Consider the following 25,276-nt stretch of genomic DNA (forward strand, 5'->3'; position numbering starts at 1 on the left):
TATACCCCTTTGACTCTCTTTACCTCATAATCCAGAAAACCCCGCAGAAAGTCCCGCTTATTCACCCAAATTAAAATTCCTTCAAAAAAAAAAAAAATATTTCTTTTAAAAAAATTGAAAATTAAAGTAGAAGACCTTTGAGTCAACTCTAGCTGGAATATTATCAACACAACAATATATTTCCATCCACTCATAATTTAATGTTGCTCCCTTTCAGACACCATATTCGAATATTGCTATATTCCTAAGACCTTAATTTCCAATGCCCCATCTTTCATTTCATTTTATTTTATTTTGATTCCAAATTCCAATGTATTTTTTGTGCCTTTACTTGTTCAATTCCTCACCTTATTCCTTGGATTCTCCATTCATTGCTATGAAAATATGTATATTCTACGAGCAGTGGCGTATCCAGGAATTCCGAACTGTGGGTTCGGAATTTTTTAAAAAATGATGATCATATATTAACTAAATATTCAATACATAAGTTCATTTTTTTTTAATTACAAATGGATGGATTTTACAAAAAAAAAAAAAAAAACACCTACAAAAGCATTTTTCGAGTTTTCATAGTTTGAAATTAAAGCGTGCTAATACATTACTACTTCTATAAATCTATATTTCTATTGCAAAAAATCAATATTACACATAAAAATTAAAATAAAAAATCTCAAGCCCCCAATAAACACAAATTTAACAATGTAAACTTCTTCTAATTATCAATTAAAAGACCAAGTAAAAATTTTAAATTCTAAGTTTCTACAATTCAATTTGTCAACAATTCAAGTATTCAACAATATATCAAAACCAATTAAAAAAATCAGTATGTAATTAACTAATTATCACTAATTTTAATAAAATCAACCATTAAATAAAGATTTAAGAATTAAGAGGAGTAGAGGAATAAGAGGTCTCACAAACTCACGAAGAACGGAAAAACTCGGAAAAAATTACAAAAAAGAAAGATAAAAACATAAAATGAGATTAACCATTAAATAAAGATTTAAGAATTAAGAGGAGTAGAGGAATAAGAGGTCTCACAAACTCATAAAGAACAGAAGAACTCGGAAAAAAATATCAAAAAAAAAATAAAAACATAAAATGAGGGCAATAGGAATCGAACCCAAGACCTAAGGAGGAGATTCAATGCTCTAACAATCACTCCCTTACCAATGTGCCAGGCTTTAACATTTGATTATTTATCTCACATAAATTAGTTTTAACCCTTTTTTTCTTTTTTTTTTTTTAAAAAAAAAATTAAAACTTATAATTTTTTTCCGAAAAATCTGTGGGTTCAATGAACCCCCTTGAACCCCCCCTAGATCCGCCCCTGTCTACGAGTGTAACAGTTATTATCAAAGGTACTCATGTTATACCTAATTATCAAGTATACGATTATTATGACAATTAATTTTAACATGATTCCACTTACTTAGAGTACGATTTTTTTTTTTTTTAAAAAAAAAAGAATTCCTTATAAAATCACTGTAAATTCTTAATTAGGTGAAACATGATAAGATTATGAATATTTGCAATGTAAAGACTAAGAATAACACATTCACATAATAGTTCAACCTTTGTTGTTCAATTATATAGATTTCAACACTTAATTGGAATAGTAGTTTGGATCTAGTGTAACAACTACAAGCAAGATTCTCAAAAAAAAAAAAAAAAAAAAAAAAAAAAAAAAAAAAAAAAACCTACAAGCAAGACCATGAACAAACACCAACTCATATACTTATGATTATGTACTGGACCCTTGTTTCAAATCTATTCTGAATAAGTCGGTCCAAAATTTACATTGTTTGAGCCTACACAAAGTTGGGCTATTTCGTCATAAGCAGGCCTATAATTTAAATCATTTCTGGTAATTAGTGAATACTAGTGTAGGTAGGACACCCTACACCCTCTCTAAACACGTCGTTTAGAGTACTACCCACACCCCCACTAACTTTCATTTTATCTCTCCTCACCCTTTTTTACATTTTATCTCTCCATACTCATTTCTCTGCAAGTTTCTCTCTCATCAAAAGCTTTAATTGCAAAATTATTTTTAAATTATCACAAAAAAAATCTTCAAGCACTATGAAATTCAATAAAACAAGGCAGGAAATCTGAAAAAATAAGTTATTTTGTTTAAATTGGGAATGAAAAAGAGTATAAACCCTAGGTTTTACTAATTTTTTTGTTGCGATGTATTTCAGAAATATAATCGAAACATCAACCATGAAAAATGTATATCAATATAAGTATTATACTATAGTCTTAGTAATTTTTATTGAAAAACTAGTAAATTATATCAGTACATTATTCAGTTTTGTTTGCAGAGCGAAGGAAACCATTTCAGAGAAGAAAACAACGATTATAGTTCGTAGTTTTTTTTTTTTTATTTATATGAATGTTCATTTTTATTTTATTAAATGTTCATTTATATATTAGTATAACGTCATTTACATTTTAATAAATGATTAATATACATGTTCATTTATATATTAGTACATAGTCATTTATGTAATAATATTCGTCCTTTTTCATAGTTTAGATTGGAATATTATTTTGATGAATGTTCATATTTATTTTGGTAGATATTCAATCATATACAAGTATATGATCATTCACAATTTCACATATAAATATACAATTATTAAAATTTTGATAAATATTCATATTTTTAGTCATTCTCTTCAAATATTCATGTTCATTTCAATATACGTTTTTTCTTATATGGATATATGGTAAATCAAACATTAATAGATTCAATAGTTTAATTATTCGGTGTATATTTCATGTTCATCGATCGTTATCTTTCATGGTCATTTTCAACCTAATAAATGTTCAATTATATATTAATAGATATTCATTTCCATATTGAATTACGTAAATATGTTCATTTATGTATTAATAGTTGTTCATTTTCATATTAATAGATAGTCAATTCTACACTAATATATGTTCAATTCATTTATATATTAATACCTGTTTATTTATATTGATAGATGTTCATTTCCATATCAATCATGTCAATTGTTATACTCATCTATGTTCATATTCATATGAAAATTGGTTCATTCTAACACTTATTCTTGCTCAAATCTAATAAAGTAATTTATATTTTTTTTATCTGTTAGTTAAACAAAGAATCATGGATATAATGAGTTAAACCACACAATGGCAAGGAAAAAAGTAAGACGGCGAAAATAAAGAGATCGAGAAAGCATGGAGTCGCCAAGCAATATGAACCAATAACACGTGCTTGAATTCTTCAAATTTGAATGATCGAGAAGTTTATATTTATAAATGCAAAGGAATAGGAAAAAAAAACCTTAGCAATAAGATGAATATCTTCATCAAGTGATATGTTGGATCCGATATTGCTTTTACTGTATATTATTAGTTATTACACATCTTAACTATTGAATATGTAAAATGATAATTAACATATATCAACCCCCCCTCTTTACATAGTATACATGTTATATGCTTATTAATTTCAAAAGATAAATTAATTTTTATTATATATAAATGTTAATTTACGTATTGATAAATGTTCATTTTCATTCTTATTCATGATCATTTCATTTTTAACAAGTAAATGCATTAATTTTAAAATGAACATGTACATATACTTAAAAGTTCATTTTTATACTACTAATTAAAGCACCCAATTATATCTTGAAGTAGTTATTTTTACAAATTTAATAAGGAATTTCAATAAGAGTGTGTGTTATATTTTAGTTGTCATGGAAATGATTCTTACAATTACAATAAGGAGTGTGTGCTACCTTCAAAATTTTTCAATAACAAGTACAAAAATTATAAATTTTATACATTTTTCATCTATAATAATGCTCCTTACTTAAATAATTGTATGTTCATTTACAACTATTAAATAAATATGTTCATTTTTGAAATATTATATGTTCAATTATAAATAATTGTATGTTCATTTACAAATATTAAATAAATATATTCATTTTTGAAATATTATATGTTCAATTATAAATAATTGTATGTTCATTAACAACCACTAAATAAATATGTTCATTTTGGAAATATTATATATTCAATTATAAATAATTGTATGTTCATTTACAACTATTAAATAAATATGTTCATTTTAAAAATATTATATGTTCAATTATAAAATTATACGAGTATACTGTTTATAAAAAAAAAATTAAAAATTACACACTTCTCATTAAAATCAGAAGCAAGCTTTATCAATGGTGGTTTAAACTTCATTCTTTACCATTTTCTTTCTCCTTCTTATCATTTGCATTTGTCTCCTTTAACCCAATCTCAACTCCAACCAAAAGAACTCCTACCAAAAGAACTAATCGCCGCTACCACAAAATATCGACCACCGCCGCTGCCACAAAATATTGACCACCACCCCTGCCACAAAAACCTATGTTATTTCACCTTCATCGCTGCCACCACAACATAACAACAAAAATTGCATTTTGCTTGTAAATTGTAATTACTGCGATAATGATCAAAATCATGAAGCAGAGGTTAAAAACTAAAGAAAAAAAATCATAAAAAATCAAAGATAAGAACATAATAAACTCACATTGATGAACAATTGAAACTACAATTCCAATTCTAGATGGAAACACAACTTCATAATCATAATCAAATCGGAAATCATAGTATTATCTATTAAAGCAACACAATTAAAAGAATCGAAATGAGAAAAAAAAAAGTTGATTAATAATGACGATAACATCAGAGAAATTAGGAGAAAAAAATGTTAGAAGAGAGAAAATGGAAAAATTAATTGAAAAAGAAAGAAATTCAGGCTTTAAAATCATATGTAACAGAAAAAGAAAAGTTAAAAAAAAAAGGGAAAAACAATTATAAGCAGTTTAAAATAACAAAAATTTGATTGTTGAGGAAAAGATGTAGTGAGGTGAAGTGTAGGGAGATATGATGGGAAGGGGTGTAGGTAGTTGTACCTACAAGGGGTGTAGGATAAAATTAATACATTTCTGGGTTGTCAGGTTTTAGACAAGGCCGGCCCAATATATTAAACAGGCCCACAATTTAAACATTTCTGGGTTGTCACTCTCACAATAAAAATTGAGCCTTGTAACAAACACAAGTAAGGAGTTCAACCTAACAAAAAATCACAAGTTACGGAGTAATCTTAATCTACAAACATGTCGAAATTGTTTTTTTTTTTTTTTTTTTTTTTTTTTTTTTTTTTTTTTGGGTGTATATGGCATTCATTAATGAATTTCCAACTTTTCCCAGGAATACAAAATACTCCTAAAACATATGTTACCTATATAAATTTAGGCATAAATCTATTTATGTTTTTTTTGAACAATATGGAGATACTTGTAGTCGTATGTATTATTTAAAAAATAAGTTTTAACACTTATTGTTCATCATTATTCATCAATCTGAATCTCTAAAACTCAACTCAATCAACACGTACATAACATCCAACTTTAAGACTAAAAATTCTTCAATTTTTCAATTCTCTGCCAAATCCCATATGATATGTTTAACTTTTAACATTACATTAAAACTTTAATACAATTTCACAATATATAAAAGCACCGTTACCCAACAAGATAAGCACTCACTGTCCTTTTTCATGCATGCAAACTCTCACACTCTCTCATCTCACCACGTGTCCACCTTCTTCCACACGTCACAACACTACCTCTTATTATAACCCTCACTTCTCTCTCACTATTTTCTCTCTCATCCAAAAGACTAAACATTCTCAAAAAAAAAAAATGGCAGATCAATCTTATCGCCAAGATATTTATCTAAGAGGTAGTCAAGGTCAAGGTCAAGATCAAGATCTTCAACAAAGAGGTCAAGAAGCTGTTCAAAGTTTCAAACATTTCTTACATGAAAAAGCCCCTTCATCATCAAATGTTGTTGCATTTGCTACTGTTTTGCCATTAGGAGGTTTTCTTTTGGGCCTTTCTGGGCTGGCTTTTGTTGGTTCTCTTATCGGGCTCGCGCTTACGACACCGTTGTTTGTTCTCTTTAGCCCGGTTATTGTACCGGCTGTTTTGACTATTGGGCTTGTTGTTTTGGGCTTTTTGGTTGCTGGGGGTTTTGGGATCACCGGCCTTTCGGCTTTTTCGTGGATTATTAATTATTTTAGGGGGTACGAAACGGGTCGTGCGGCGGGTATAGATATGGATCATGTTTCACAGTGGGCTCATGACAAGGCTGGTGATATGGGTCATAGAGTTAAGGAAATGGGCCAAGGTATTAAAGATAGAGTCCGCGGGGAATGAAAGAAAGTTGTAATATGGGCCTATTGGGCCTTGTAGGCCTTTAGAGTCAATGAGGGTAAAATGGTCAATATGTTTTTTTTGGGAGTTTTTATGTTTTTGTTTTGTCGGATGTTTTGCATCTAATAATGCCATAATTGTGCAATTTAAAATTTTGATATCAAGTTTTAAGTGGCTTCTTATGTGAAGAGGGCAATTGTTAAGAGAAATAGTGCTTTGTGATTGTGCTCTTAGATTAATTTCATGGTCTAAGTAATGTGTTTTTCACTTAATTTCACTTATTTTATCTTGTTTGACTCATAGTCAGGAAATTATTATTCCAAAATTAATCTTATGAAAATTTTATCTATCACTAAACTTATTTTATTCGAATTTATTAAATTTTACAGAAAATTTAAAAATTTTATATCATATAATGTTCAAACGCGTTTTTTGTACAGCTAGCTACCTCATGTGACCAAAGTAATCCCAATAACACTGATCAAACGCGTTTTTTGTACAGCTAGCTACCTCATGTGACCAAAGTAATCCCAATAACACCGATCGAGTAACTCATGTAATATCGATCGAGTTTCCTCTATAATACTGATGAAGTAACCTCTATAATATTAACAAAGTGATACTTATAACGCTAACAAAGTAACCCCTTCAGCTAAATATAAGAATTTGTGTATATTGATTATTCGACCATCTGTAATAAAAAAAAATACAGTAAATAAATAAATGAAAAGAGATCATCCAACCATTTTAACATTTGGAATCTCTTTTTAATATGTCTTAAATGAATTTTCATTGAAAAAAAAAAAAAAAAAACTATTTTTAATAAGTTCGAAGAAAACAAAAATTATTTTAATGATGACTTGGGTAAAATTTTTAATAACGTGCCACATAAATAATGCACGTTTCCGTTAGAAGAAACTACGAAAGTGGGAGAGCACAGCATAATCAAACACACACACCCTCTCCATCTATCTTGACTTTTGTAAATTTCTCAATTTAAATTAAAAATCTTACAAATGTTGTCCAAATAATCCAATTATCATCAAATTAAATCATCATCAAATCCAGTAATACTGAAAAAACATTGTATGAATTGATGAAGATTATGATCACACTATTATTAGTGGTTCGAATATTGTGATCACATTCAATCAATCGATCATTCATCCATTTTATACATCACATTGTAGGAGAAAAATATAACATAAGCGAAAATGGCAGGCGCGGCATCAGCATTGTTCTTGTTAGATGTGAAGGGACGAGTTCTAATATGGCGCGATTTTCGTGGTGATGTTACATCTCTTGAGGCCGAACGCTTCTTCACCACCCTTGTCCAAAAACAGGTTTTCTTTTCTTGTTACTTACATTTATGATTTCATAACATTTTGATCGTTTCAAATTATTGCGTGGTCTAAGACCGCCAAAATGACCAATCCCTTACTTGTTTTACATCATTGTGAAATATGGCGTTGGTATGTGTGACAGTGTGTGAGTTTATTACTAGGTGTTCGTGACATAACAACATTTTCTAAAGGGAATAGTGCATTAAATTATGAGAATAGTTTTTGGTTTGTTATTGTGTGATATAAATTGGTAGTTTTTTAAAAACACTTGTTACATTTGCTCAAGCACTTTGAAATATCTTGATTTTTTTTCATGGTAAAGTCAATTATAAGTGTAACACGATTTATAAGTGTGATCAAGATTAATTATGTAAAAGAATGAACAAGTAACAAAACTAACGAATTTGTTTGATCTATGAATAAAGGATGATGTGATCTCTCAAGGGCCAGTGGTACATGAGAAAGGGGTGACATACATGTTTGTGCAGCACAAAAATCTTTATTTGATGGCAGCCTCTCGTCAGAATTGCAATGCTGCTAGTCTTCTTCTTTTCCTCCATCGCGTTGTTAAGGTAAATTTAACTAATTGATGAGTCCCTGATACTCTATTCGTTCAGGGCTTGAAAGCAAAATGCGTAGTTTGTAACACTTTGCTAACATATATAGTAGTGGGACTGCAATTTACTAGTGAAATTGCAGATGATTCTTACTGTAATTCAGGGTTAACACTGAACTTGGTGTATTCCATTTTAAGCTCTCCATTGAGGCTGTGATATATGATAATAGACGGTGTATGATTCTGGATACAAACTTACAGATGTATGGAAATTCTGTAATAATCATGGCTTGAGGATATCTGTTTAGGCTGTCTGTTCTGTATGCAGGTATTCAATCATTATTTCGAAGAATTTGAAGAGGAGTCGCTGAGGGACAACTTTGTTGTTGTGGTAGGTACTGACAGCAAACTTTAAAAAAAAAAACAGGACTTTACGTGTTACTCATCTTAATCGATAGAGAAAAACTTTGATTGAATAGCTAGCATTTATGATGTTATCCTTTCCAATACTTTTCCCTTCAGTATGAGCTTCTTGATGAAATGATGGATTTCGGTTACCCTCAATACACTGAAGCCTTAATCCTCAGTGAGTTTATCAAAACGAATGCTTATAAGATGGAAGTTGTGCAGCGGCCACCAATGGCTGTGACAAATGCAGTTTCTTGGCGCAGTGAAGGGATTAAATACAAGAGAAATGAGGTATATCTTTTTCTTATTCGGCTTCTTAGATAGAGGCTACTAATAACTTTGTGAAGTATGATTGTATGATGCCTTACTCATAGCCTCTATTTTTTGTGATTCAGGTCTTCTTGGATGTGGTAGAAAGCGTAAACATTCTAGTTAACAGCAATGGTCAGCTAATCCGTTCAGAAGTTATTGGGGCATTGAAGATGAGAGCATACTTGAGGTGAAGAAACATCTTCTCTGCTTTTTTTTATTTGGCCTCTCTTTTCTCATAATATACTGTCGACTTTAGAGCATATATATAATTGGTAAAAATGTTCTTTTGGCACTTATGTTGAAATGTTGCTTAATGTGGTTTAATTTTAAAGATTTGTGTTGCTTAACTACTCTTCCCTTTTGACTAATAGATTGATTCTTGAACATTTGATGCAGTGGTATGCCTGAATGTAAACTTGGCCTAAACGATAGACTTCTATTGGAGGCTCAAGGTCAAACGACAAAGGGAAAGGCAATTGATATGGAGGACATCAAATTTCATCAGTATGTGATCATGGCTTATCCATTCTTAGAGGGGTTTATGTTAGATTTTTTTTCTCATGAATAACTAACATTTCACCCTTATCATCTGTACCTCATCTTGTGACCATCCATGCATCCTTCGATTTTCTGAATCACATTGTTATGAGTTTCTGACAGCTACATTCCTCTTCAGGTGTGTGCGTTTGGCACGATTTGAGAATGACAGAACAATATCCTTTATACCTCCTGATGGGTCCTTCGACTTGATGACATACCGACTGAGCACTCAGGTTTTTTTCCTCTGTATGGGTGTATATGACTATACCATAATTGCTCACTCTTAAGTTCTCTTGCATGAGATGCTGAATTTAAATTTTTTGGAACTTTAAAAATCTCCTTTTTGTGATTTATATTCTTCTGATAGATAGAAAGTATAGATTCTTAGAAAAAGCATTTGTTGGCTATTAGGTGAAACCACTTATTTGGATTGAAGCTCAAGTGGAAAGATATTCAAAAAGTCGTGTTGAGATCATGATCAAAGCGAAGAGTCAGTTCAAGGACCGAAGGTACATCTCTGGAGTGTCTGTTTATACTGATGTAAACATGAAGTGAAGTGTAAGGACAAAGGACATATAGTCTATCAATCAGCTGTTTACCACGAATTGTTAATTTTCCTCTTACAACATTAATTTACCTGAGAGCAATGATAATTTCATAATTTTCTTGGCAAGTACTTATATTCTATTTATGAAACGTTTGATTTGCAGGTTAGAATTTAGGACAATTCATTTCTTATATACTGCTAGACAGAAGACAGAACCATGTTAAGGTTATATCTAATTATTGATCTTCTTGTTGTGTTTACCTGTCATTAGCTACGCAAACAATGTTGAGATCGATTTGCCTATTCCACCTGATGCTACAAATCCAAAAATCCGGACATCAATGGGAACTGCAACATATAAACCTGAGAATGATGTAATTCAATGGAAAATCAGATCTTTTCCTGGAAATAAGGTAAGACTTTTTCTCTACTGAATGCACCGGCAATTTTGGGATTGCCATTAAGACTCATGTATTATACTCAAACTTTTTTAGGAGTATCTGTTGAGGGCAGAATTCACACTTCCTAGTATAAGTTCTGATGATGGACTTCCCGAGAGAAAAGCACCCGTACGTGTCAAGTTTGAGATACCTTATTTTACCATCTCAGGAATCCAGGTTCTTTGTTCTATCTTCACTTTTACATCTTGATGTCATCAGCTTAGTAAGAGCTTACTTATATAGTTATATGAATGTGTGATTGCTGGTTTTTCCAGGTGAGGTATCTAAAGGTTATCGAAAAAAGCGGATACCAGAGTCTGCCATGGGTAAGATACATAACAGCAGCAGGCGAATATGAGATACGTTTGTTCTGAAAGCTATTTCTAGCATGTGAATAAAAGCTAGGCTATCCATTAACAGTAGAAGTAAGTAGAAGTACTGTCTTCCTCAGTATATATGAAACAATTTTGCTAAGCTTGGTCTTTTGTCTGCAACCCTCACGGTTTCAATTTCTGTTGTTTGAAGGATGGCCAATCGTTTTAAAATTGCAAATCAACTTGGTGCACTTAACAGTTACAGCAGATGTTGCCGCCACCAGCAGTCAAATCGGTAATTAGTCAGATTTGAAAAAAGACATAATAGTCCGTGAACAAGTTTTGATTGGTAAAATATTATCTATAGGAAACAATTTTGTCTTAATTGACGCACAAATTTGCTGTCATGAATGAACATATTTTGTTTACCATACGCAAATGAACAACAGTAACTTGGATTTGTTTTCGCGAGGTTAATAATCATACTTCCAAACATCAGAACTCTAGCTTATACTTGAGCATATATATACATGCTGTATGTTTTAGGAAATGTGCATCTGTGAAAGAAAATTGATTATTGACACTTGCTCTACCTGTAAACTTTCTTGCAGTCCTGTTTTTTTATGCATGCTCTTAAACTTCTGAAGTATATATAAAGAGAAACAGGAATGTCCTATATCTTATACTTTCACTTGAGATGGCTGAGCTTTCTTTTTTGGCAACGAAGCTAGATTGAGCATCAACCGAAATCATTGAACAATGAAAACCCGGTCAGGAAAGACAGAGAACATGAAACCTTATTAACCACAAATTAAAAACGCCCAACTACAAACCCAATAGACTACAGTCTTAACAGAGGGCAGACAACTATGCAGCCTGCAAGTAGAAACGCTAAAAAGTCCAAACAGTTGCATCAGATCATCCCCGATAGCATTGTCCTTATGGCTCCAAACCTTTTTTTTGATGTTGCATTATGACTGACGAGATTTTATTGTACAATATGCTCATTTTTATACTGTATTGGCCTGCTAAACATGTAAAAGATTTGAGTACAAATCCAAGCAAGAGTGACAGCAAACTTCTTATTTAAATGCTTTACTGCCTTTACTGCACGAGGAATGTGCTTGTGTAATGCAATATATGCCGCCTTATCTATGGCATGCAATTATTTGTGTATATTCATCCTGCAGATTTCTGTTTACTGCAGTTCAAAAAGTATAAACTCAGAATCCAATCCAGTACACTCCTACAACCTACATTTACTCTTATCCCATGTACCTAAATAAATCTCTCTAGGAATATTATAACTTTACTAAAAGCTATATGAGTTTCAAGGCTTAACAGCCCTAAAACAAAGATACATGTTAGAAAGTGTTCTTGAAGGTCAATTTTTGCTAATATACAAAGTCTGGAGATCCTTCTCTTCCTCTCCCTCTCCCTGGAAATCATTCCTCAGATTCATAAGCGCATTTCTGACAATCTCTTAATAAATAGATCAAAATTTGAGTCTCGGTCTAACATGCTTATCCTCACATATTTGAGGCTCATGCCGAAATGTTTTCCACTTCTTGTCAAAATCTTGTGGCTTCGGAGGAAGTCTTCACAGTTTTCAATCTCATCTTTGCACTTCAACCATGCAAAGGCTGAAAAACCATAAAATGATGATCAGAAAGTGCCATGAGTTTTTAGCAGCAAGGGTCAGAAATTTTAACACAGAGGATGAATTTACCAGGTTGGGTCCTAAACAATCGGCCAGTGTAATTGCAGAAAGCAGTAGGAAACTCAGGAGTACTGAAAAGCCTGCTTTCTTCCACTGCCTTTCTCAACTGCTGCCATCTATGCGCTACATGATGATAGCTGGTCTCAAAAAAGTTCCGGCTATCACCAGCAGGCTCACAGCTATCAGAAACAGCCTGCAAAATTTTTGCTGCTCGAAGCTGTGAATCCTTGGAAACTCCTATGCTGTTTAACTCTATGAACTTGGTCATTCTTTTAGCTACTTCTTTATCCTTGACAATAGCCCAGCTGCAGCATAGCATTTGCACTTTCATGACAAAATTGATAACATCTGTTTTTTGCAAGGAAAACTCAAAGATATTCATCTTATATATATGTTTTATTAGTGCTAGCTAGTAGACAAGAAGTGATACATCTCGGATATCAGGGTAATCGGCCCATATCAAGTAAGGAGTATGAGAAAATTGGGAGTATAAATTAAAGGGAGAACAAAATTTTTGTCAGTGTTATACTTCAAAAATAGATTTATGCCTTGTGCAACAGTTTCATTTACCAATGATTAACAGTGATAGACTATTTTAAAATCTAACTCATTTCAAGAACCTTTGTCATTAAAATTATGTATGCAAAATCAATGTTTAGGTGGAATCTAGGAGTTAAGACAGGAGACAGCTGCTTACCCAATACGCATTCCAGCGTGTCCAGTGGTTTTTGAGACAGTGAACAACATAATTTCGTGATCAGCTGGTGAAGTGATAGGAGTGTACTGTGGCCAGTAATAAGCAAAGTCATGAATCAACATCCCTCCACTTCGATTGACAATAGGTTGTCTAATAAACCCATCAGGATTGTTAGGAGAAGTGATCAGCTCAATGTAAGGCTCATCTTTATCGAAAATGGCTGCATCACCAGCCCATGTGTAGAGCCCAGATTTCAGATACTCGACCACTTGGCGGTAAAACTGAAAGTTAAAGAGATTATCAGCATCTGATAATACAAAAATTTCCTTATTCATAGTAACATGAAATCGGTATCTAATCTTGTCAAGACTCCACTAAGAAGATTATCTTTGGTAATACTCAGCTTTATTGCTCATCTATGATCATTAAACTTCAAACATTACTCCTTTTAAGTGTCAAATATAGGTCCATTTATCTGGGATTTACCCTGCAATTGAAGGATCCAAGAACCAAGTATCCATGTCCACTGGGGTGTCAGATGCACGTTTGACACGAGTAGGATATCATAAGCCGAAGAATTGGGGTGGAAATACACAACAATAGCAACCAAAGAATTATTTTTTGCTTGTCAAAATCAAACTTTGCTATCATCCACTAAGCCTAGAAGTTTAAATACAAGTAATGTAACTTTATCAAGTCCAAAGTTCTCATGTAGTTCAAGTGGAGACATTCTTGACCACATACAGAGGAAACAAGAAGCTAGAAAGGAACTCCAGAATATAGGGCTCATGATTATGTAATGTAAATGTCAATCCTAAGAAACACACATAATGAAAAATGAAAAGAACGGAAAAGAAAGAGACATCTACTTATCAATTTTGTCTTATGCATAATTTCATTATTAGTATAGTAGACAAGAAAATTTAACTTTATTAAGATTCTTAACATCATGATAATGTTTCATCAAAACAAAAGTTGACTTCCAGTCTTCCATTTCCTCCACCCCTATTTGACTTTTTTGATCTAGAAGCATCATTGAAAGATTGTTGGTCACTAACTTAGTGTCAAACGTATTTAATACTAGCTTTAAACTCATGCAATGCATGAGGTAAAAGATTGACTAAACAAATACTTGCATGGCATCTTAATTTTAAAGCATATTTCAAGTTCTCTGTTGATGTAATGGTTAGATAAAATTTTAAAGTCATACACAACTTGTATCTATTTTTCCTAAACTCTGCTGCTAATAATTGTGACATGACAATCCTCTATATATATGTACTAGATTTCACAAATCTTATTTCAGATATTATTAGAATTCTCATTTTAAAGGCCTAGAGAAAGCTATATTATAACTCAAACCTTGTCACCTTAACAATTGTGGCTACATTGAATTTTTCTTATTCTTCTTCATAGAAGGCAGCTAGCATCTTTTTCAACTCATAAATCAGGTGAAGAGAGCGCTACCTAAATTCCCACTCATAGGCCAAGTACTGGCAAGCATGTTACTAGTTCAACAAATAATTTAAAATTGAAGGGGTTAAAATTAATTCAATTCATGGTGCAAGTTCTGAATTTTGTCTTATGATATTAAGCGGAGTTTATGGTCACTAGAAGATATTAAGAATAACAGCAGCCAAATTACAACTCATGATTCTAAGAGAAGAAAAGAACATGTCGTGGTTAACTCACAGAGTAGTATGGTGTAGAAGAAACCACACTTATAGGCTTTGTCCCTCCAGGTGATGAGAGAGCATACAATGCAGCCTGGAACAGCTGTGTTGAGCCGGTGCCAACCACAATGTGCCGATCTTTTGTGACAGCATTTCCTACAATATCATGCAATCGTATAACCTCCTTTGCAAATTGTGGTTCTAGAAACCAACAAAGGTTCTTGACATCAGAAAAATAACTCATAGAATGCCATCCCGAGATCAAAAGTGATGTTTTGTCTCCCGCTTGTAGCCAATACCTTTCATACATTGTCGGATCGCCACTGTTATGCAACCAGACAAAAAAATAAAGTTAGAATAATCCACATAAGGCCGTGATGAGTGAAAATATATCATTCTTCCTAATAACTGATGAACCTAATTGAATAATCAGCCATAATATCTACATGCCTCATTTATTGAAACCATGTTCTTTGATTAATCACCCTACTTTAGTGATTTGAATATTGCTCACAATACTAGAGGCCAAATTGTCAGTCATTAAAAAAATATGCCTTTTTATAGTTAGAACTCGGAGGGTGTGACTTTATTGAGCTAGACACACAAGAATCATCTGATACAATTTCACCACCGCTTCTAGACTACCCATCCATCATTCCACCCAAACTCGAGTATAAAATAAAATCAAAGGGAAATTAGCAATCCAAAAGATGAGTGATCCTAGTACCTTCCCCTCGAACATGACTCCATAAGCATAAACTAAACAGGGACTTTACAGCTAACAATCTTATCTAAAACATAATAAACATATTAGATTTCAGAAACAAAAGTGCTAAACTTTAGAAAGTCAATAACTTGAAAAAAATCACTCTCCACAATAATGCCTCTGTCTATGTTAGAATATTAGATCATATAACTGATATTAGACTTTTAATTGTCAAGAAATTATAAATACTAGCATAAAATTACTTTTAACTTGAAGCTTCATAAAACATGGTGCTCAAATTTCATTGTATTGACATAGTTTAACAGCAGAAATCAGTATCAAATTTCATTGTGGTGACTGGTTCATTACAACTTTGCATAAAGTTCTCTAGATGCAACCTGAAATTATATGCATAAACTATTCATGTTTGTTATGTTCATAAAAACACAAAGATTCAAGAGTGTCTTGCTTATACATTCATCACATACCTAATCCAAATGAAAACAGTTGACAAATAAATAATAACTTGCACAGTCTCATTTAGTCACAATAAAGTGGAAATGTTATCAATTATTTGTACTTCATTAAAATCAATTTCCTAAAGAATCCTATGAACATTTTTTTGACACAAAAACCAGATCAGATTTTATCAAGGATCCTATGAACATTGGTGCTGTGTAGTAGTAAATTAAAATTTGATATCGTTTTTGTCTCCCTTGTAGGTGACTCTGAGCTAGACTCTATTGTCATGGCTAATTTGCTATCTATTTAAGTGAGGCAAAAGAGAGAATGAAAATGAAGGGAGGAAGGGAGGAAATATTTGCTATAGAGATATACAGATGTATTTCATTTATTTTAGTTGTAAGTTCACAACTTCTCCAAAAATATATATGCATCAACTCTAACAAGCTTAACATCAACGTAAGTTTATCCGATTTATTTTTTCTCAAAAGTTAGGACTCACATTCTCTCCTTATGTTTTCACCCTTTTGAATCTTCGTAAGCTAAAGCAATGCTGAATTACAACTGGGACGGAGGGAGTATAAATTTATAAGAAGTTTAATATCAGCAGTGGGAGAATCAAGGTCAAGTTATACATTTAGTTCATCTCTGTTCAGCTAATTAATGAGTTCCTAGTGTTGGTCAATCCCACCAATAAAAGAAAATAATTCAAAACCTTGAGTGCTAAAGCTCCCACAAGAAAAAGCACATACATACTTCTTACCAGTTTACTTTATAGATACCATTTAGTGATCATATTCCATGCATGGAGGGGTATGGAAGCCCAACAACAGGTGGACCCAAAGTACTCCATCAATTCAATGATTGAATATGTGCAAAATAAAAAAGTATGGCCACATGTTTGTTTTAAATCACTAAGTGCACAAGGGGGAGCCATACGAATAGTATTAGAAAGTGACTGGAATTCCAATTAGAACGATGTTTCGTACTACAAAGATGACTTTTTTCCAAATGCTAGCACTTTGTAATGCATACATGAATCAAGCAGAAACATCACAACTACCACGACCATATTCAAAGCAAATCAACAATGAAATGACAGAGATATCGTCCTCTATGATTGGATACCTTAGACAGGACCCAAAAATATTATGCCCCATATACATAAAGGGGCTTAAGCTCACACATGAGCAAAGATGGGGCTTCTTTTTAAGTGGTGGTTCACGAGCTTAAGGCGGCGCTCTTTAATCTTTAGATTTTCCAAAGAGGCCAAAAGACAACAAAAGAAAGTGTTATCGGGTGTAAAGTCCCAAAAAAGGCAAATTCATGCATATACCAACTCAATACTCTATATAACTTGCTAATATTATTGTAGTACAAAGAATACAGGTAGAAGTAACAAAAGTTTGCCTTTATTCACCTTACCAGATTTTTAAGAGGTTATTATACAATTATTGTATTATTAAGTGTATGTAACATTAAAATCATCAAATGGAACTTTGAAGAGTTTGAGGTCAAATGCTGAGATACACATGACTGAGTTACTGACACAATCATTGTAGCTTGTGCGGGTCAAATAGGCCACCACCCCCATGGCCCAACCCCAATGCACAAAAATGGGAGCATGTTTTAGAGAGAGAAAAGAGCAAAGATCAAAGATTTTTAAGAGGAAGGAGGCAAGCTCTAAGCACAAAGAAGGCTGCCAAATTCTAACATGCACCATGGGGAATCTGAACCTCAAAGAAAGGACTTGTCTTTGTCTATGGCAGCACAAAAGGCACTTGGAAAACGTAATTCCAACATCATGCTTATGCTTGGAATTTGGAATTACTTCTCCTACAAAGGATATCCCAATGCAATTTCCTTTCTTTTCTTGTTAATAACTTATGTCAAAAGTTGTTTCATTGAGAGACTTTTAAGGAAAAAAAAATTAAGATTTGTAATGATTGAACCAAGAGGTAAGTCAATGAGGTGAGATTTGCAAAGCCTAAAGAAGTTTTTTTTTTTTTTTTGCTTAACTAGCTAGACAAGTCCTAAATTTAGCCTTTAAAGTAAGTACTAATGATGGTTTTGTTCGCTCCTTATTAGTTGCCTAACTGTTACATAATTAGTAGGACTTTGAAAACCTCAAAAACATTATGTTTTCGACAACCTCATGTTCACGAGTTTTTGACAACCTAAAATTCAGATTTCCCATGTTGTTTGGATTGAGACCTAGGGCCGCTAAATAATACATTTAAGGAATTTAACCAAAAATATAAATTGAAAATAGTGCATAACTTTACATGTATAGTAGTATGATACTACGTGTCTACGTATGTCGGATGTCTAAGAAATTTGATTTTTTTTTTATGGGATTTCTACATACCTTAATACTATCAACATCGAGATATGGTGGATATGATGTAAACTAATGTAACTTACACATATTTGCAAGTGGAGAAGCATTACTTTGGACATCCATATGGAACCTTCCATAACAAACTACCAAAGTACTCACAAAATTAATTACTACAAATTACTAACTTACACCAGATGAATCATAAGAGCATATCAAGTAGATACTTTCACATCCAATCCTATACCATTAAATACGAGAACCATGATAGGAGTTTGTTCAATTTTGAATTAAGTCAACAAATACTTGTATAGATATGCATGTGTACTTCATTTTAATACAAAACCTAACATTTGAAGGAAGATTTGAGGATGAATATCTTTTAGAAACTCCATCTCTTTTCAATCCATATTGGATTTGAATGATGTGGTATCAAAGTAAACCCCAAATCCAAAGGGAGGACATTTGATTACTTCTAGACCTTTTTCATGGAATAGTGAATTAAACACAACTTAATTGATAAGTTTTTATTAAAAAAAGTATGACAAAAATAAGCGTCAATCAGAAAAAAAAAATCTATTTTAATGCATTTTTTTAAAAAAAATTAAGTAATACAAATAGGTTTTGTTCATTATAAATTAGAGTCAATCAGCAAAAATCAGTTTTGAGCAATAAACAACATGAGTTCACTATGTAAAAATTAGTTGAAGAGAACGGGGCAGGATTGAAAGGTTGTCCACATCTAAATTGAGATTCCAACTTTCAACCGTAATTCTAATCACTAATGGAAGCATCATAAGTCAAGACTAAAACCAATCCAAGACTTCTTAAGAAATAGAAAAGACCAATCAATAAATAAAAAAAACCATATACTCATCAACTAGCACCATAAAACTAATTAAGAACATTCATCTAGAAACCCCAAATAAATATGTAAAAGTAAAAACAAGCTTAGGAACTCGTGTTACTTAGCTTAATATGGTTGGAATCCATGGATGGACTTGGGGGGACAACCAAGAAAAAGATTATGTCTCCTGTTTTTCTAAGTGAGAAAATTCAAAATAAGCAAAAATACAAATTAGGAAGCAACTTCCTCCATGCATTGATCAATTAATGTTCATTAACATCCCAAGTTAAAAATTAATCATAACTTTATACATATATACATAAATTAATCAAATCTTACATCAAATAGTACTCTATTTCAACTTAATTAGGGTGAAAATGTCAAAAATACCCTTTGTTTAATAAAAACACAATCTTCTAATGATGTGTATACCCCTTTTCCTCCAACAATGTGCCCCTCCCCTTAACATAGTCAATCAATTAACAGTAATCCCACCATGCAAATCCCATAAAAAGGAGTTAATTAGAAATACTCCAAATTAGAAGATTTCCCAAATAGTGCAATCAAAATCATACAACCTAGGGATAATACAATACGGGGTACAAAAGACTAGCAATCAAATCCCGTCTACATCATTGCCCCCATTACGACTAATATTCGTAATAATGCAGAGAAAAAGAAAAATGGAATGGAGAACTTACTGATCAAGGTTAATAACTCTTCCATCATCAACAGTAATAGCTTTCTTCTCTCCTACAGCAACCGCCAATGAAGAAGATGAAGAAGAAGTAAAAGGAGCTTGTTTATGAAGCTTTTCATGTGCACAAAATCCATTAAAGATCCTTCCAGTAGCAAAATTGGTATTTCCATCATAATACGCTAACTTTAGCACTAACCATACATTCAAAGCTACTGACACCATTAATAAATGCCTCACTGACCATCCTTCTAAACCCTTCCCCATTATTATATGTTTTTATTTATTTTATTATTAAAAAAGATTGAATCTTTGAGAGTTTTGAGCAATACCCAATTAAAATTTTTAGATTTTTGACAATACCCAAATATCAAAATAACTAATTTCAGATTTATCAGTAATACCCAGATGATGAAATACGCAATTAATAGAAAATAAAAGGGAGTAGATTTTATTTTAAAGAAAATTAATTATGAAAAATGAAAAAAAACGTGTAAATTGGGGACTAATGTTCCAAAAAAATCAGGTTTAACTCCTCAATTTATAGGTGGAAGAAAAAGAAAAAAGAAACAAATCTTTTTGTTAAAAGAAAGAAATGAAGATTTCAAAGGGAAAAAAATGAATTGAAATGGGGTGTATGTGTTTCTTATTTAAAAGGGTTGTTGATTTATCTCACATTGGAAGGCAAAACAGAGAGACAAAGTAACATGAAGTGAGATTATAGATTTATAGAGCATGGTTTGTTTTTCGAGAGAAGAAAAGCCAAAATAATAAAAAGTGAAGTAAATTTTGAAGGTATTTATAGCAAAAACATATTGAATGAATGTCCACTAATTTGAAAAATGGTACTCGTAGGATTAAAGAGAGATTTGCTCACAATTTTAATAAATGTACGAGTGATAATTACTTGGCTAATTTTGGGGTTATATATAGAAGAGAGGTGTGATTCTTTTTCTATAATTTACGCGGCGTACGTTTAAGATAATAAGAGGTGAGGATATAGGATTAATAATTCTAAAATTGTACAAGTATTGTTGTTCTTTGTTTAGGGGAATATATGGAATATTTTGAGATATTATTGGAGATTAATCCTCGATTCCTCACATATAGTGATTATATAACGAGAAAATTAATGGTATACAATAACAATAAATTTAGGGCTTGTTTGGCATTGTTTTTTGTTTTCAGTTTTCTGTTTTTTTAAAAACGAAAAACCAAAAACAGAAAACAGGAAAAAGGTGTTTCCACTTTTCTGTTGTCAGTTTTCAAATTTATCATGATTTTAATAAGTTTGTCTAATTTTGTTTTATTATATGACATATATCATATGAGTTTGAAATCCAAAAGACCAAAAAACAGAAAACCACAGCGATGCCAAACAAATCCTTACGTACTCTGTCCGTCATTTTGCTCTTCCTTTCTTTTTTTTTTTTCGTCTTGCAAGGATATTTTATATCGAAATAACGAAAATCAAAGGGAATAATGTTTAAAAGTTAATAAATATATAGAAAAAGACACATAGCATTAAGAATTTATAATACATAGAAAATTTTAAGAAGATGATCAATAAAGTAAATTTATTTAATGGAATCACATTTTTGATACATAATTCTGATATGTTGGTAAGGAAGAATGGCCCTATCTGGTCGAATTAACGAGCTAAGCACTTTGAAAGTGGGTGGGAGGGGGGTAAGGAAATCCCACCCCAAAGTGCCTCTAGTGGGATTTGATTCCACAACCTCAAGGGTGCAATCTCAAAGTTGTGAAATGCAAACCTTACCACTATACTAAGCTATGCTTGCTATAAATATACTATACATACTCACCTCCTTTTTCATCGAGAGCATACATGTCTTTTCCTCCTATTATATTACCCTTATTATTAGTGCAAAAGGATATAATCCAAAATGTTCGACTTTGATAACAAAATTACAAACATAGACGGATAGGGGTAAGGATGTCAATGAAATGGTTTTTGTGAAGACTAAAGTTAAAAAATGGTGATGGTTTAGTGGGTGATATGAGACGATTGATACATGGTTAATATTTGCACCCGTTATAGATGATGGGGCAAATGTAGAAATTAGGTTATCTTGCCCAACCCCATCAGCACCTGACTCGCTTCTTGCCTATGCGACGTGCCCATCTAGAAAGCCATGTTAAATATGGATATCTTTTCTATAACACAATTTGGTCCATATGTTTTAATGATAATTGTGTTAGTTCTCACATGTATTCCCAATTCTCATACTAGGTTTAAGCACAATAAAGAATAATAAATCATATTTTTCTATGTAGTTAGGTACTTAAGTGTATTTTTTTTTTTCATATAATAATTTATATATTTTTAGTTCCAATGCAGATTTTCAAATGAGTAAAAAAGTAAATATCAAATGGAGAGAGGTTGATTATTGGTCGTTAGGCGGTAAAGTAGGTGCGAGGTGGGTGTGGGTACCCACAAAGGTGGTGAGGTGAGGATGTACATATTTTAATTTATTATTGGGTATTTAAAGGGTCAAGGATGAATTTAAGTTTTGATCGATATATAACCACCTGTGGGCTGTGGCCTTGTAGTGAGTCGGTTATTGGTATGAGATTTTTAGACGGGTAAGGATGGATGTGGAGAAACTTTCCTTCGTGCTTGTCTTGGCTCATTAATATCCATAAATAGGAGTATGTATTGACATATATGTTGGGGTTTTGGATGTTATTTGAAATTATAAGGGTTATAAATGTATAATGAAAAGAAAAGGATTAGGAGTACATACATATCATAATTTTTCTTTCAAGTGCATAATGTTTATTTGTTCTTTCTTAATAGAGGATGTTTTTGGGAGGAAAGAGAGTCGATCAAGGCTCGTTTATATTAATTCTCATTCAAAGATGAAGAGATTTCTTCGTAATTTTTCCAATTAAAATTTAATTTGAACATAAATATAAATTTATGTAGGGCAAGATCTAGAATTGGATTTTAATATTTTTGTGAACCATTCCTTGATAGTAATCAATTAAGATCGTAAATGATAAGTTTGTTACATATTATAAGTCTTTATTCAAAAACATACAAAGTAGTAACCTGTAATTGCATTAGTAGATTGACTCTCTTTCAGTTTTTAAATTCTTCCTCAATCTATATGTTACTTCTAATTAGGGTCTGTTCTGATTTACTGAATTGGGCTGAATTGAACTAAACTTATTGGAGCTGAACTGAATTGAATATTTTATGAGAGAAGAAAATTAGAAATTAAAGTGAAGTGAAAATAAGTTGAAGAGAACAGACCCTTATTCCATTATTGTAATCAAAGCTAGCATATTCTCCAATTCTCCTTACATTTGAACATCGAATAAATGTATTGAAGACTTTGAAGATTTAAATATCCAACAATCCAAGTTTTGAGAATTTGATCTTGTGACCTCAAGGCTACTAGCTAGGTGGATTTCAACCAACTACATCAAATCTTACTTGCTCGAATTATCAGTTACAAGCTAAGAGACACGAAAATTCGTGAGTGTGCATATAACTAATTTATCAAGATCACTCTGGAATTTTTTTTATAATGATTTTTTTTTAATTACACTTATTTTTGGTAAAATTGTGATTTTTAAAATGTAAAAGGGTATTTTAAGAAAAGTAAAATTTATCAACCAAGAGCTCCTTTCGCTTTGTCTAGTACTATAGATATATCCCTAGTTACAGTATACTTGTAAATAAACTGCATTTAGTTGATCTATCTCCCAATTATAAAAAGGCTTAGCACCCTATATTTTATTATACTATGTAGATACATCTACACATAATTAGATCTTTATAAGATGGTGCAAGTGTCATAATTATACATGTCCTAACATGGGTTTCTGATTTGGATTGGAACAACTTAAAATATTTTGATATTAGAATTAAAGTGGGACTTTTAACCCAATAAGAATGTTAAATTATGGGACGGCTTTAAACAAAAATTAAAGGTTTTTAGGTAAGTCAACAATTTCCTTGGTACATGGAAGATTTAGTGTGCGCAAATGCGCAATGTCGCAATTACTTTGCTAAGCTCATCTTTAACTAGGCACTTAATAATTTGTGGCATGCTCTTTTTTTTTTTTTTTTTACTAATTCTTTTTCTAATTATTTTATTCATAACTAGGAAGAACGACTTGAAAAGATATTTGTGAATGATCATGCAGTCTATATATTATATGAGCTTATTATGACTTTTTTGAAATTATTAAATCAATTTAAGAGTATATGTCACATACTTTTGTCCTAATTCATTTGAAATCATATCATCTAAGGGCATGTTCTCTTCGGCTTAATTTCAGTTCAGTTCAGTTCAGTTCTATTCTATTTCTGATTTCCTTCTCTCATAAACAATTCAGTTCAATTCAGTTCAGCCCTAATCAGTTCAGTTTAGTTCAGTAAATCAGAACAGGTCCTAAAATTATCTAAATTTTTTTTACAACGTATGACATCATTCAAAATAAGTTGAATAAAACACACCTCGCGTAAATTGTTGAAGTAGTCACATAATTGAGACAACAAACTTTTTAATGACCAGTAATATTATGAATATTTACAATTGTTGAGAAATAAAAATGGACTATATTGTAATATTATCATTTGCAAATAGTCTAACATCAACCCTAAAAGAGCTAGTAGTGTTGAATTCACTAGTACTCATACATAATACTTTTTACATCCATAATATATTAAACATTCTCTTCAAATTTAATAAGAAATTGAAAAAAAAATACAAGTCAAAAGAACTCAAGACAACAGACTTTTGATTAGAAATTTAAAAATTAATTAGTAAAATACTTAAGGAATTGACTTAATTTGGTTGGTGGGATGAAACACCCTTTATTCGCACTAGACCAGTAATTAGTGAGTTGACATGTGAAACACACCACCCCACTTTTCAGCTTTCGGAAAGAGTTGACATTGCATTTTTTTCTCTTAACAATTTCTTATTATATGCCTAATGAAGTACGTAATAATAAGAAAGGAAAATGAGAGTAAGAAATGAATAAAAGAGCTACTAGTAACAATAGTATATTTGCCTCTGTCAAACCATAGTACAAAATATGGGTTAATGAATTCAGCAAGGTTTCAAACGATTATTATAAATATCTTTCTAATTAAAAGTCATAAAAAGGTAGTCATCAAACTAACATATGTGAATAGTTTAAAGTCAATTCGCTGTAAGATAACAAAAAAGGGGAATAATATTCTTTCTTTAATTTATGTTAACTCACAATAGTATTATGTCCGTATCTGTTTAAATGCATCACTTTGACTGATATACATATGTGTCAATAAACAATTTTGACTAATTCGATCTATGCATGACTACATAATTAAAGAGCTAGTTGTAGCTCGTGCACTGTGCTAGAGTCTTTATAATGATACATCTCATGCTAG

The 25,276-nt window shown here is 31.7% G+C and overlaps 3 protein-coding genes across 3 annotated transcripts; 2 read left to right on the forward strand and 1 right to left on the reverse strand.

The window, feature by feature from the left end:
* Positions 1-5,727: 5,727 nt before the first annotated feature.
* LOC145568315 (oleosin H2-like) lies at positions 5,728-6,407 on the forward strand. Its single transcript, XM_081627743.1, has one exon. The coding sequence runs from the start codon at positions 5,751-5,753 to the stop codon at positions 6,264-6,266; it is 516 nt and encodes a 171-aa protein (XP_081483869.1). The 5' UTR covers positions 5,728-5,750; the 3' UTR covers positions 6,267-6,407.
* A 1,070-nt stretch (positions 6,408-7,477) lies between these two features.
* LOC145568316 (AP-1 complex subunit mu-2-like) lies at positions 7,478-10,783 on the forward strand. The gene is made up of 11 exons (XM_081627744.1): positions 7,478-7,606; positions 8,032-8,178; positions 8,491-8,553; positions 8,685-8,861; positions 8,966-9,069; positions 9,279-9,386; positions 9,559-9,655; positions 9,834-9,931; positions 10,241-10,382; positions 10,464-10,586; positions 10,685-10,783. The coding sequence occupies exons 1-11, from the start codon at positions 7,478-7,480 to the stop codon at positions 10,781-10,783; spliced, it is 1,287 nt and encodes a 428-aa protein (XP_081483870.1).
* A 1,048-nt stretch (positions 10,784-11,831) lies between these two features.
* LOC145568317 (tryptophan aminotransferase-related protein 2-like) lies at positions 11,832-20,726 on the reverse strand. The gene is made up of 5 exons (XM_081627745.1): positions 19,868-20,726; positions 14,833-15,136; positions 13,141-13,421; positions 12,453-12,748; positions 11,832-12,366 (listed from the first exon to the last, which is right to left on the reverse strand). Exons 1-5 carry the CDS (start codon positions 20,128-20,130, stop codon positions 12,182-12,184), a joined length of 1,329 nt encoding a protein of 442 aa, XP_081483871.1. The 5' UTR covers positions 20,131-20,726; the 3' UTR covers positions 11,832-12,181.
* Positions 20,727-25,276: the final 4,550 nt, after the last annotated feature.

Source organism: Chenopodium album, chromosome 11 (assembly GCF_948465745.1).
Source record: "Chenopodium album chromosome 11, dcCheAlbu1.1, whole genome shotgun sequence".
Taxonomy (NCBI): Eukaryota; Viridiplantae; Streptophyta; class Magnoliopsida; order Caryophyllales; family Amaranthaceae; genus Chenopodium; species Chenopodium album.